Below are 15,180 nucleotides of genomic sequence, written 5' to 3'. Positions count from 1 at the left end.
ATTTAGAATCTCAATAAATTAATGAAATGAGAACAACTCAAGATCATTTGATACAGTAAAAAAGTACCAAAGAAAACTGGTTTCTAGTCCTAGGTTTGTTACAGTAATTTTGGACAAGTCATTTCACTGCTTAGCCTCAGTTTCCCTATCTGTAAAGTCTTAAGGGTGAACAGTGATTTCAGATATTCCTTTCAGATCTCAAATTCTATTTTTTAAAATATCCTAGGATATAATAATATGGACAAACATGAGCTAAGGATTTAACACTGATTGAATGCCCAATGAATAATGACTGTAGATCATTGTCATCCTACAGAATGGCATCTATTGGAATGGCATGTGATGGTGTCATTGTCCCTTCTAGTCTATGTCATCAGCAAAGATCTGGTGAAAAATATAGGTAGCAAGTTTATATAGTGTATGGATGACATATATTAGCATAGCTGATTAGTTAATAACAACAGAACTGGAATTCCCAAATATCTCAGTATGCTAGAAAGATGGACTAAAGCTAATATGATAAAAAATTAATAGGAGAGATATAAATATCCATATTTAATCAGAAAAAAATGAAAAATAAAGTTGTGACTAGACAATCATTCATATAAAAAAAAAGACCAACTGTGGATTTTAATGAGGTTTAAGCTTAAGAGAAAGCAAGATAGTATCTGCAGAATTGACTTCAGAGTCAGGATGATTAGGGTTCAAGGCCATGCTTGAGACATGCTAAGAATATGATTTTGGACAATTAATAATAATTGTAGTCACCATTTATATACTACTTGAAGATTTACAGATCATTTTGTAACTCTTATAACTTTTGTTAACTATTGTATACTCTTATCCTATCCCCTTTTATTGATGAGGAAACTGAAGTAAGCAAAGTTAAAGAACTTGCCCAGTGTCACATAGCTGTAAAGTTCCCCTAACTATCTCTCTAAAATTATAAATTTCAGAACAGTCAACTGAGGGGATTTCCTCACTGGCAACTCCCTACATTGATGAAATCATATAATTCAACCCCCTAAAAGAGGAAAACTGGGAATGAGAACTAGTACATGAAAACCAAGAAAGTTCTTAGACTGGATCCGAATAAATGAAGTGTTAAATCCCTTGTCCTCTGTCCTGGCTAGACCATCTCTGGTTTATTTTGGGTGCTGGGTTAGGAAAGGCATGAACAAACTAAAGAATATCCAGAGAAGGATGACAAGGATGGAAAGGGAAATCAAACAATCTATGTGAGGATGGATTAAGTAAACTGCAGAAGCTTAGAATGGAGTAGAAAAGACAGAAGGATATTGTACCTTTCTTCCCCCCAAAAATAGATTTTTTTTCCTGCCCTTCATTACTTAGTGAACAGAAATTGCATTCCACTCAATATAAAGAAAAGCTTTAATTCATGAAGCTATTCAAAACTACAAAGGGGGGGCAGCTAGGTGGCGCAGTGAATAGAGCACCGGCCCTGGAGTCAGGAGTACCTGAGTTCAAATCCAGCCTCAGACACTTAATAATTACCTAGCCGTGTGGCCTTGGGCAAGCCACTTAACCCCATTGCCTTGAAAAAAACTTAAAAAAAAGTACAAAGTGCTATCTCAGGCTTAGACAAGACAATCAACATTGCTAGAAATCAGTGAAGAATCAGAGCAGAAAGGTCAAACAAACATAACACCTGAGTGACCATGTACCTGCAACTCCCTCCAGGACAACCCAAATCAGATGAAAATATAATTGAGAAATATTTAACAAAATTAATAAAAATGCAATAAAATATTGATAATGTTAAACTTAAAATTAAGTCAGTAAGTGGCCCATGGGGAGCATTATATGGAGGTAAGTGATCCCTATTTTTAGCTGAGTTTGAGGCCCCTGAGTTGGAGGATATGTGCTACTAAGTACCTTTCTTAACGTAAGGCAGCTGGGTGGAGAGAGTCAGGAGTCAGGAATGTAGTCAAGAACATTCAGGTTCAAATCTGACTTGAGACAGTTACAAACTGGGCCCTGGGCAAGTTACCTAACCTTTGAGTACCTCAATTTCTTCATTTGTAAAAAGGAGATAAGAAAAACACCCTCCTTTCAAGATAGTTTTAAAGCGAAAATGAGAGAATATTTGTAAAGCCTTTTGTAAACCTTAAAATGCTATATAAATCTGAGCAATGATGATGAAGGTGGTGGTCGTGGTAGTGATGATGATGATGATGATAAAAGGAATTTGTGTCCCTTTTGTAACATCAACCTATAAGATAAAGCCAGGAATCTCTGCTAACATGGCAAAGGAAGAATTTGTGAAAATATAATTAGATGTTATTTCTCCCCAAGAAAAATCTATTTGTGACTTTTAAGTTGATTAGTACATATTGTTAGAACTGTGATTTGTGACTAGAAGTAGAGCCCCTCAAGTTGATCTATAAGTGTTTATAATTTAGACAATGGAATCAAGACAATGGGCTGAGCCTGGAACTGAATTACAGAAGTCTGAATTGGATTGAATTTGGAAAATTTTGCAATATTTTTGCCTATTCCGAAACTCCTCACTGCCACCAAAGTCCATCTTTACTTACTGGTGATGATAATAATAATGATAATAATGATAATAATAATAGCCACAACTAGCATTTATATAGCTGGGGGGGCTATTATAAAATTATCCTTATTTTAAAGATGAGGAAACTGAGTCTCAAATTTATTTAGTTGCCCACTATTATGGAATTAAAGTCAGATTTGAAAACAAGTCTTCACAATTTAAGTCTCACACTATATCAGTTATGCCCTTATTGTCTTTACCCCATGATGTTTATAAGGATGCAGACCATGAAATGACATGATCTGAGGAACATCAAAATGACAAATAAACCAAAGTCAGCGTTGCCTCACATCACAAGGGCAATCATGGTCATACGTTTCCAGCATATTACTAACAATGACTTTGCTCTCAAGAAGAGGCAAAGAAATGGCATTCTCTAGGATGTGTATGACTCAAAATGGAGGTGTCATATAGTGATAATGAGAGATGATAGATGGCTCCACTGACACACTAAATCCTCCAAGATTTTTGTGTGGTTTATGGGTAGGCAGAACCAGAACGTTGTATACATTAACAGCATTGTGTGATGACCAACCCTGATGGACTTGTTCATTTCAGCAGCACAGTAATCAAAAACAATTCTAAAAGACTGGTGATGGAAAACACCATTCATATTCAGAGAAGGAATTATGGAGGTTAAATGCAGACCAAAACTTAGTTTTTAATTTTAAAAAATTGTCTTATTTATTGTTTTTTTCTTTCTGATGATTTTTTCTTTCACAATATGAAAAATATAGATATATGTTTAACATAATTATACATCTAGAACATATATTAGATTGCTTTCTGTCAGGAAGATGGGGGGAGGAAAATGTAAAATTTTAAAACCTTGCCAAAAAATGATTGTTGAAAACTAATTTTGTATGTATTGGGAAAAATAAATAAATAATTTAAAAAAAAAAGAATACCTCAGAATGAGAAGGGTCTGACCCTGCTTTGGGGAGGGCACTCCTATGAGGTCAGGCATTCGCCAAAAGGGCCCATTAGAACATGGACTTTTTAAGAACATGGCCTTTGTTTGATACACTTGTTTGTGTATCAGTTCTTAGCACATTGCCTCTCACAGTTAACAGTTTGATGACTATTTGCCTCATTCACATGTTTCAGGTGACTTTTAAACTCAAATTTTTATTTCTACTTCTATTCTGAAATCAGACACCACAAAGTTTTGTGAAAATGAGCCTTCTAGCCATTAGAGAATCAAATCTGAAAGTCTGAGTAACTGTAACCCTTCTATGATTATTTAGCAGTTTTACAGCAATTGTTCAGAGCAAATAGTAGAAAAAGCACCTCACAGTTGAAGTAGTTTTCACTTTTTAAAATGAAGATTTGTTTATTCTCCTCGACATCCTTTTTTGCCATATAAACATAGATCCTCTATTCAAGGACATTTTCTTACAAACCCTTGTGTTACATTTTGATATCCACCTTGACTTCACTTTCTACCCTGGCTGCTCACCTGGACTTCAGAAACATATCTTCCTACAAATTAAGTCTAAAATTCACACCTTCTCAGTACCCTCTGTCTCTAGAGCACCACCCTTTGATTGGAAAGGACAAAGAGTAGATATCCTGGAGAGTTCCTCCCATATCTTCTTTTTAAGGAGGGAGCCCAGGACAGATACATGATCATTTCCCACTCAGCTGCAAGGCTTGGTATTCTATCCATTCCCTTACCCCTTTCATTTTCATTATGTGTATTGTTTTCCCCCATTAATTTGTGAACTCTTTGAGACCAAGGACTGGGTTTTTTTGTTTCTTGTTATCTTTTTTTTGTACCTACCTCATTGCAAGTTATTAAATGTTTATTGACTGATTGACTGATATCCTTCTTCTATCCTATGGACTAGGCTTTCATTGTTTTCATTCAAGGCTTGTTTTTATCTTTAAATTACCAAACCAGCAATGCTAAAATCCAAGGAAATAGAGGAATTCTTAAAAATTCTAGATGAGTTTAAATTTCAGGGATAGAGGGAAAATCTTAGAAGGGGGTTAGTACTAGGGCATCATGATAAAGTAAGAAGAATGTTGGGTTTGAAGTCAGGACCTGAGTTCATATTCAGATACTGTTATCTATGTATGTGTTTTATATGTGTTTACTTTATATGTGTTACTCTTTCTTTCTTGGGTCCAGTTTCCCCATCTGTAAATTGAGGCAATTGAACTAAATGTTCAAGAGCTTTTTCATAAATGACTTGGTCCTGTATTTCTGAGAAAAGCTGTAGCCTGAATTTTTGCCTGAAATTAAGAACCAAGTGGACACCTATAACCAGTTATAGATGAAAGTTCAAGAAGATGATATTCATCGCCTACTGGACTCTTTTCCCCAGGAAATTCAACAACAATCATATCTTTGAGGGGGAAAAATAGGAAGAGTAACTCAGATTTAAGACTCATTCAAGATACCATAATGACAAAGCTGCAGACTGAATCATTCAAACATTTAGAAGATACTAAAGAAAAGTTTAAAGAGAAAAATTCCAACTAAGTATAGAAGAGAAAGGGCTAATAGCTTGATCTCAAATGCCTATGTTTGCTATAAGGAAATTGATAATGAGAAAATGGTACCAATAATAAATGCTTGGGGTAGATTCTAAATATAATGATAGTGAGAGTTAGCATTCCAGTGATACTTTAAGATATCACTTCACAGATATCTCGTTTTATCCTCAAAATAATCCTGGAGGTAGGGGTTCTTCAGACAGAGGTTAAGGGTCACTTAGGTAGTGTCTAAGAACAGATTTGAACTCATGTCTTCAGACTCTCAATTATAACACTTTATTCACTATACCACAAGCATTCTAAAGCCATCACTTTCTCTCAAAGATGCCTGTCAGTTTATTATCAAAGATGCCCTTCTGGATTCTATGAACTATATGATGGTCTTATTATTATTATTATCATTATCATTATTTTAAAAATTTCTCATCAGAGTCTAAACTTAGTGAAGCTGAAGACTGTTTTTATATGTCTTCAATGCAGTACCTTGCATACCAATGGAAACAAAATAGTTGCTCAGTTAATATTTGTTCAGAAACTGAATAAAAGAAACTAAATGTTGAATAAAATTTAGAATTTTGTCAGTGACATGTACCTACTTAAGTACCTAGTTAGGCCCTAAAGTTGCAAAAAGATGTCATTACTAAGTCTGACACTGACATGACTGTTCCCAATCCTTACCCTTAGTTTTGCTATTTAAGACACCGAAAAGAAGAACCTTACAGCAAAAAAAAAGGGGGGGGGCAGCTAGGTGGTGCAGTGGATAGAGCACCATCCCTGCAGTGAGGAGTACCTGAGTTCAAATGCGGCCTCAGACACTTAATAATTACCTAGCTGGGTGGCCTTGGACAAGCCACTTAACCCCATTTGTGTTGCAAAACCCCAAAACAAAACAAAACAAAACAAAAAACACCTTAGGGATAGATGTTAAAGCTCATGGATTTTATTCACAGGTTGGCTTCTCAAATTCTTACTTGGAACATAATTATTTTTACTGTACATGTAAGCCTAACAAGTTTAATTATCCTCTCTCCCACCCTGCAGCAAATGAAAAGCAGTAAATCAACAGAGGAGAAGGAATAATACAAATAGGATATTGACAATAAGAAGAGATGACAGCTAACTGGTACATAACAAGAAAACCATTAAAAAGCAATATTTTATGAAGAAAAAAATTCTGAGCTCCTTAATCATTGATGACATCATGGTTTATAGACAATGACTGATGTTGATAATAATGACCTTGAATCATCATGAAAAAGTTAAATTATGTTCAGGACATTCTGATTAACAAGTCCAAAGAGCTTGAAAGTACTTTAGGAAGTTTCCATTCAAAGCAGGTAAAATTGAAAAGATTTCTGCATTTAAAAATGTCAAAAAATAATAATTCATAATTATATAGTGCTTTAAGATTTACAAAATACTCTTCCCTACCCCACAAAATTATTACATCACTTTAAACATGAATAATTTTGCAGACACTATTTCTTGCCTGAGGTAAAAAAGATAGTAAGTGATCACCTCAGGACCCAAATCCATGCCTTTTAACTCTTGATCCAACTGCTTTCCCCACCATATGCAGTCCAAAAAATGAGCAGCTAGAGTACATAAAGCATCAGTATTGGAGTCAGGACCTGAGTTCAAATCCAACCTCAAACATTTACTCAGACCCTGAGAAAATCACCTATTTGTCTCAAAAAAAAAAAAAAACCTAATCATGACTTTACTTGGATTATCACCTGCCTGTTTCCAGTCTCTACTTCATTTCATCCATGCCAAAGTGATATTTCTAAAGCACAGGTCTGATGGCTCTGATCAAGAATCTCCAGTGGCTGCCTGTGGCCTCTAAGATAAAAAACAAACTCTTCTCTTTAATATTTAAAGCCTCCATCTGTTCCAGTTTATGCTTCCAAACTTATTAAACATTCTTCTTCAGGTACTTTGAGTCTAACCACTTGAATGCTTTTCCATCTCCCATCCCTTTACTTTTGCAAAGACTTCCCCACACCTTGATTGCACTCTGTACTCATCTTCACTTTTGAGAATCCATATTCTGTCCCAGAATTCAACTTCTACCACCTCCTACATCAATTGCATAGCTACTAGTTCCCCACCCACCCACCCACCCAAATTACAACCTTATGTTTACTTGGTATATTATTTATATTTTATGCTGTTTCCCCTAGTAGACTCTAAACTTTTTTGGAGAAAGGTAGTGTTTTGCTTTCATCTTTATATCCTCAGTGCTTAGAACAGGTCTGGAGGCACAGAAGATGCTTAATAAATGGTTTTTTAATTCATCAAAATTGAAAGAAATAAATGATTTATTTTTCAGAACACTTAGTGGTAGAATTTTACAAATATCTTTTGTTCTATATAGTATAAGAAGAATTTTTCTTCAATTTTCATAAATTATCTATCTTCTCCCATTAGGGAAGTAAATGAAATATTCATCAGGAATAAAATATTTTGAAATTTTCTGTAAGTTCTAGAAAGTGTAAATGGGTATTTGGTCTATTTTGTGGGTTTCAACTGGCTTTCTCCTTCCCCAACTTCCTTTAGAATAGTTGCTGAACTTTGCACAAATATGGGGGTATGCAAAATTGACTTAAATATGGTCCTTTTAAAAGTAAAACCAAACCAAAACAAGACAAAAATCTCTTGCAGTCATCAGCCACGTAGCAGATGACATTCATTGAAAGGGATCAAATTTTGACTTGTGCGGAAACTCTCATAATAGTTCCTAAAAAGCACAATCTATCAGGAAGCCTCCTTTCAAGTTGCATGACTTAACAGGATTGGGGGAACTTGGAGACAGGGTCTTTGACTGGAGATAAATTAGAAAACAGTTGCCTCTCGCCTTTAATATTATAAATAGAACAGAAGAATTATACTTAGTGAAAAGCAGCAAAGAGTATAACAGATGATAGTGGTGATTATTTTTATTTAAATATGTACCATATGATAGAATGAATGCAAACAGCATAAAAAGTGAAGAATTAATGATTGATTTTAAATGGGTGGAGAGAGTGATGAGGGGATTTGTTCCTAATGGGAACTTTTCAACTTTTTCTTGAGGTTTTTCACCAGTATCTAAATATTTTGTATGGCTTCCTTCCACAGCTCAGTAGAGGATTCAGCAGTATATTGTATAGGTCAGCAAATAAACTTCAGATCCCTGACACCAGCCAAGCAGCCTGAATCAATTCATCTGAAAGCTTCAAAGAGCATGGACCTTGGTAAGAGAGGGTGGGGTGACATTTAGGTCAACTTTTTAGCCCTAGCACATCTATCTTTTTGAATTCCCTGTTTTTTTATTCTTAAACACATATCTTAGGGAAATCTACTGAGAATGAAAGGAAGGTGTGATGATCATCAACATTTTCTGCCCCAGCTCTATCTTCTGATAAAAATTACCCTTAAAAGGCTAGAGGACAGCTAAGTAGCCCAGTGGACTGAGCACTGGCCTTGCAGTCAGGACAGGAGTTTGAATTTCAGCCTCAGACACTTAACAGTTACTACTTGTGTGACCTTGGGCAAGTCACTTAATCATGGTTGCCTCATATCCAGGGCCATCTCCAGTTGCCCTGATTCATATTTGACCTCTGGACCCAGATGGTTCTGGAGGAGAAAGTGAGACTGGTGACCTAACACAGCCCCTCCTCACTCATATCCAATTCATGTGCTTGCCGAAGCATCACCTCCCTGATATCATGTTCTTCTTTGAGAAGGAAGGACAAATATCATCACCCTTAAAATGGAGAGGAGGGACAAATGATTAATTTTTATAAAATAAATTACAGCATGTCATCTTGTCTTCTGTTTTTGAGAGAGAATAAACTGCTGCTTTTTCAATACTAGATCCAGAAATAAATGTTTGACCATCTAGTCCCAACTCTACATTTGGCATACTGTGTTTTTGTTGTTTGTCTTTCTTGTAGAAAACAATGATATTAGAGAGGTGATGCCTGACATGCAAGTGAATTGGATTTCAGAAATGGGGAGGGGAGTGCTGTGCTAAGTCACCAGTCTCACTTTCTCCTCCAGAGCCATCTGAGTCTAGTGGTCAGATATGAATCAGGATGACTGAATGCAGTGGGAGACTTTGGTCTTTTTAAACTAAGGTCTTTAGCAGGTCTCAGTTTGACTGAGGCAATCCCCATTCAGGGATCTAGGCTAGGTAAGAAAGAAATTAAGAAAAGAATGGATTCTTTTACTTAGTCCAAAAAAAATCATTATGGGAAAGAAGGATCCTATTATTGATCGATTAGCCAAAGAATGATCTAGTTTTCATACATGCTTCATAAAGAAGAAATCTAGCCCACTCCATGATATCTTAGAAGGTTTGGGCAGAACACCTGCAGGTAAGAGTGTGATGTTATATGATGGGGGGGTGGGGGGGGAGAGAGAGAGACAGACAGAGACAGAGACTGACTTGTCCTGCAGTGGGTCAGCTCCAAACAGTCACATAGATTATTGTTTGTCCTTTGTTCTTGAAGAGGACCATGACATCATGGATGTGATGCCATGAGATGCAAGTGAATTAGATTTAAGTCAGTAGGGTTGTGCAAAGTCACCAGTCTCACTTTCTCCTTATGGAGTCATCTGCTTGTGAAGAGAGTAAATGCCAGAATGGAAATGACTTTTTCAAGTCATGCAGCAAGTCTAGGTTTCCTAATCTCTAAATTCAGTGTATTCTTTAAATGATTCCACAGCTAAAGTCTTAATTTACAAGAAAGATAACATAATCTCCTTTGTGTGTATCTGTCTAAGTATTAAAATTCATGTGGTATATCTTCTAAAATTCTTGGAATAAGGGTTTCCTAGCCTAGGAAGGAAGACCTCCTGAATCCCCTGTGCCTGTGGTCCAGTTGAAAAAACCTAACTCTGGTGCACAGTGATTTGGGTTCATAGCCTACTTGGGCATATATGTTATGTAACCTCACTGGGATCCAGTTGCCTCATCAGAAAAATGAAGTTTCACCTGCATGGCCTCTAAGGACCCTACTAGCTTCTAAAGTTATCATTTTATAATCCCTTCTAATATCAAACCTTAATAATTTTCTTTTCTTTTCTGCTGTTTTTCCCCCATCACTTATTTAGGCATTCTGCCAAATATGGGCTGTTGGTATTTTCTTCTACTAGCAAACCTTAGGAGCTGGTTCACTGACCACTCCCGCCCCCCATCTTCTTTGTTGTCAATACTTCTCTATTGTGTTTCCTTTCATATAGCTGAGATTTCAAGAAGAAAGGAAGTCACCATTTTCCCTTTATATCTTGTCCAAGTTGCCAAAAATAGCATACAACAAACCCTCCTCAGTTTTTCTTTCTAAGTCCATATGTAGGGGAGCTAAATTCCAAAGGATATGGTTTAGAACTTCACAATTGTGTTAGAAATAAAAATTGGTCAGCTATGCTAATTCTAGGAAAATTGTGTCTCTTAGATCTCTCTCTTCCTTCTTAATTTGCTCCTCCAGGCTATCTTACCCTGGACTTTGCTTTATTTCTTATTCTTTATCAGATTCCTTTTGTCTGGCTATTTAGGGGTCACCTCCCAAAATCTTCCTTGCTAACTTCAGTTCCTGCTGTAGTACTTTAAAGCCTGGGCCATGTAATCCTTCTTAGACATTACCAATTCAATCTGACTTCTAGGGTTAAGCATCTTGTGCCTCTCCTACTCCAAACTTGCTTTTAAGTTCCTACTACAAGTATATCTAGGCTCAGTGAAGAAAGAGATGATTTCCCATGTAACCTCAGAAGCTCTTTTTACTCTGCAACCTTGACCTTGGGATTTTCTTACTCTTTTCCTGTAGCTCTCAAGGCTCTATTCCCCTGTGAACTTCTTCTCACTCACCTGTGATCTGCTCTCTCAATTTCTGATTGATCTAGCTAAAGTAAATTCCCTAGCAGTATTCTAACAGCTAATTGTACCTTTGATGATTAAGTACCCTCTTCTACCTCCTATTTCTGAGGCAGGTATCTTGTCTAAAGTCTTTGGACCTTTGCCTAGAACTGAAACTTCATTCCCTAAAATAGGTTCTTTCTGGCCCCCCACTACCAACGTGGACTTCCCTTCCAGACCAATGAACTTCTCTTATTCTGTCACAGCACCTTTTGTGTTCTCCTTGGCTGAGTCTTGTTGGGTTTGACAGTTCCTGCTTTTCATAGGGGAGGGATAGCTTTTGGTAGAGACTTCCAAATTGAATTCCAGGTGTCCCCAAATCTCTTAGCTCATGGAAGCATCTACTCTAAATGACCATAGCTTTGGAGAGCTAATGTGGACAGCTGAGAGGTGTGTGTCTGAGCTCCAAGGGCTTCTGGACAGATCACACTCTGAAAAAGAGAACATTCAAACATACTGCAGTTCTCTTTTGGGGAACATCTCTTTATGGGAAAGTTGTTCAAGAAATATGCAAATTTATTGCTTGTTTTGTTTTGTTTTGTTTTGTTTTAGGTTTTTGCAAGGCAAATGGAGTTAAGTGGCTTGCCCAAGGCCACACAGCTAGGTAATTACTAAGTGTCTGAGACCAGATTTGAACCCAGGTACTCCTGACTCCAGGGCTGGTGCTTTATCCACTGTGCCACCTAGCCACCCAAGAAATATGCAAATTTAAAATAAATTCAGAGTGAAGTGTTTATTGCATTTGGAATGCTAGCCGACATGGTACTGCAAAAGTTCCTGTCTCTTGAAGTATGTTATAATTTTATTAGTAACAGGGAGAAAACTGAGTAACCAAAATTGTATATTAAGCATCTGATGGCTTAACAAATAGTGCTTCTCCACTGCCCCATTTATAGTTAAGACAAATGTCCATTCATGATGAAATCAGAGAAATTAATTCTATGTTCTATGAGCTAACTTGATCACTGATATTTTCCCTTTAATCATGTGTAGTCAGGGTCTGGTGAAGAAACCCAGTAGGAGACTGCTTTAGATCATAGCAATGATCACAGAAGAACATTTGCAAGGCCAAAGACCTTTAACTAATAAAAGGTGCAAAGAAGGGGTTATTTTTTGTCACTATCCATTAGGTCATTTCTATAAACAGAAAAGGGTATGTCAGACTTATAAAGGGCCTGGCAAATTTGTCCTTCAGTCTTTCACCCTCCATTTGAGGAAGAAGGTGAATGGGTAGCAACTATTATTAATTGCCAGTGGAAAATTCTTATAACATTTTGAGACTCTAAAGAGACAAAGAGATTAATAGAGCCCTTCAGAAATCTTGGAATCTAAAGAAAATCAGTGGAGTCTTCTATAAAGTAAAAGCTGGACCTCAGGAGAAAGCAAGGCTAGATAAACAGTTACCAAAAATGAAACAAAACAAAACCCCTTATTGGCTAAACAACTCCAAGAACCCAAAGATACCTTTTCTCCAATTTTTAGTATTTCTGTAGACATAGAAATTTCATTGATGGAAAGTAACTTAAATGGCTTCTGGTTCAAATCTCTCATTTTACAGTTGAGATAACAGGAGTCCAGAGAGATCTTCCCCAAGGTCATACAACCAGTAAGAACTGGGATTCTGTGTCAGAACCTCTAATGCCAAACTCAGTCATCTGTGGACAGATTGTTTTGGAAGGTTCTCCCCTGTGGGATGAGATAGCTAGCAATTGCACATTGGATTTTAGAGATTTCACCACAGAATGAAATTATTAACAGTAAACTATCATGTCAATCCTAAACCAGTTTCCTTAGGATACAAGTGCCAGACAAAAAGCATAACAGCATTGGATTTAGACAACAGTGACAATAATATATTCTAAATACTTTTTTAAAAATAAAAACCTCAAACACAACATAACAGTCTTTCAGAAGATCTTATGCATTAATGGTCTAGGTCTAGGAAGCTTTTGAAAATGAGATAGGTAGATAGCTCCATATTTAAATTACTCCAATGACTCTCCTAACCTCATTGTTCTTGTACTTGACTTTCTTCTCTCTAAGGGGAATGATCCATTCAAATTTCATGGAATATAAGCCCCTTGAAAATAGGGCTTATCTTGTGCTTTTGTGCTGATAGTTTCATAGCTCAGGGTGCAACATGAAATAGATCCTTAATTGATAATTATTGTTAGCCTTTATTGACCCCAGAGATAGCACACCAAACGTACTTGTATAGATGACTTTTTCGTTTCTTGTCAGAATCCAGACTTCTTTAACTTTCTAGTCAGCAATGTAAAAACAACATTGTAAAACTTATTTGCCCATTTATTTATTCATTTATTTGTGTGTTTATTTATTTATTTACACTGATATCTCTGAAATAGTTCTCAGTTTAACAGAAGTTCCATTCTTTAAATATTGAAAATATTCTCCAAAGGGGCATTATAATGGTAGTTTTCAGATAGTTAATCAAAAATCTTCCATTTGTTATGCTGTGTTTTATAAAGTGTGTATGTATATGTGAATATATGCATATAATATGTGTGTTTACATATATATGCATAAATATTCAAATATATATGTATATAACATGTAAAATAGAGAGACTGAGTGAAAGATGGGTCGATATAGAGGCAGATAAGGATATATCTACAAAGCTTGAATGTTCCTGAAAGTGCCTTCTAGTGGGTAGTTTCTTTAACTAGCAGCTTAATCAAGATCGTAATTTTGCTTGACTATAAGTCCTCTTTCAGTGGATATTGTCATTGCTTGGTTTTGAATAGCCATGATAATTTTTCGACTGGGCATAATATAGGCCCATTTGACAATTTTATAGATAAATAGATCTTTTTACAAATTCTATGCTATATTATGATTTGGTTCAGATTTTGTATTTATTTTTTGTTTTGTTTTGTTTTGGTCTGGACCGGTGATTTTATTGTTGGAGAAAAATCTTTCTACCAAAGCATATCAGAAACAGTTCTACAACTTAAAAATCCTAAAGAATTTCCTGGGACATCAAAAAATTAAAGTGACTTCCCCTGTACAGCAGTCAGAATATGTCACAGGAAGGATTTGAAGCCAAGGAATCAAGATTTAGAAGACTGTCTTGCTTACTGAGCTGCCCTTCTAAATCATGGATAAGTTTGTGATATGGGAAGCCTCTGTGATTTCATTGTCACATTGGGGAACTTCTTCCATGAACACAAATCACAATTAGATTTAGTATATTATAAGGAGGGAGTTACTTAAAACAGCTAGAACACTAAGGGATTTGCCTGAGGTCACATAGCAAGGGAGATTTGAACCCAAACCTTCCTGATTAAAAGCCAGGGCTGGTGGGAGGCAGGTAGCTAGATGGCATAGTAGACAGACTACTGGCCCTGGGGTCAAGCAGAACTGAGTTCAAATGTGAGCTCAGACACTTAATACTTACTTAGCTGTGTAACCTTAGGCAAATCACTTAACCACATTACTTTGCAAAAATTTAAAAAATTTTTAAAAATTACAAAAAGGACTCCAGGGTTTTAGCCTTCTCAATAGAGGTGTCCAGTACTCTGAACCAACACCATGGAGGCTGCAACACTCTTAGTGCTGAGAAGTGATTAAATTGTAATTGGGAAAATATATAAAAAATATCTTAGAATCTAGATAATATCAAATTGTTGCTTTTCTAAGTCTGCTGCCAGTAGGAATCTTTATGCAAGGTTAGTGACTACTCTTTCTACATGAATTTAACACCATTGATTCTCACCATGGTACCTCTATTGATAAAAACCACATATAAAAAAAAAGTCTTATTCTGGTTTTATTCAGTTTGAATGTTTTCATTCATCAACAACAAATAATAATAACAGGTATCAAATGACCCTTTGGTTTCTGCAAAGCACATTTATACAATCTCTCATTGTCTAGAAGATACTTTCACTTAGTTGTTAATGCAGCCTCATTAATATCAACTCGAAGGAGGGAGATGATGTCTACAAAGTGTATTCTGAAATAACTTCTGATAGCTTTTTTACCCTTGATATCAGGGGGTTTACACTAATATTCATTTGACAGGATAGGCATTTAGCAGTGTTGACTGTTCAGTTCTCTAGAAATCCTATTCCCTTTATTATGGACCTCGCTATATTTATTCAAGCAACAGCCTTGCTATATTCAGGCAAGATCACTTTAATTTGTTTCTAATTAGACCTGTGTGGGTGTTGATTTG

General features: G+C 36.1%; 1 protein-coding gene across 6 annotated transcripts in view; it reads left to right on the top strand.

Annotated features, from left to right (window-relative positions):
• PARD3B (par-3 family cell polarity regulator beta) overlaps positions 1-15,180 on the top strand; it is a 1,291,415-nt gene that overhangs the window by 818,629 nt on the left and 457,606 nt on the right. For all 6 annotated transcript variants that reach the window (XM_074191565.1, XM_074191567.1, XM_074191566.1 and 3 more), the window contains one exon: positions 8,204-8,319. In XM_074191565.1, coding sequence (XP_074047666.1) covers positions 8,204-8,319 — 116 coding nt within the window. The remainder of the gene's footprint in view (positions 1-8,203; positions 8,320-15,180) is intronic.

The sequence above is a fragment of the Macrotis lagotis genome, chromosome 6 (assembly GCF_037893015.1).
Source record: "Macrotis lagotis isolate mMagLag1 chromosome 6, bilby.v1.9.chrom.fasta, whole genome shotgun sequence".
Lineage (NCBI taxonomy): Eukaryota > Metazoa > Chordata > Mammalia > Peramelemorphia > Peramelidae > Macrotis > Macrotis lagotis.
Note: the sequence above shows the minus strand (reverse complement) of the source record. Positions and strands in the feature narration are given on the sequence as shown.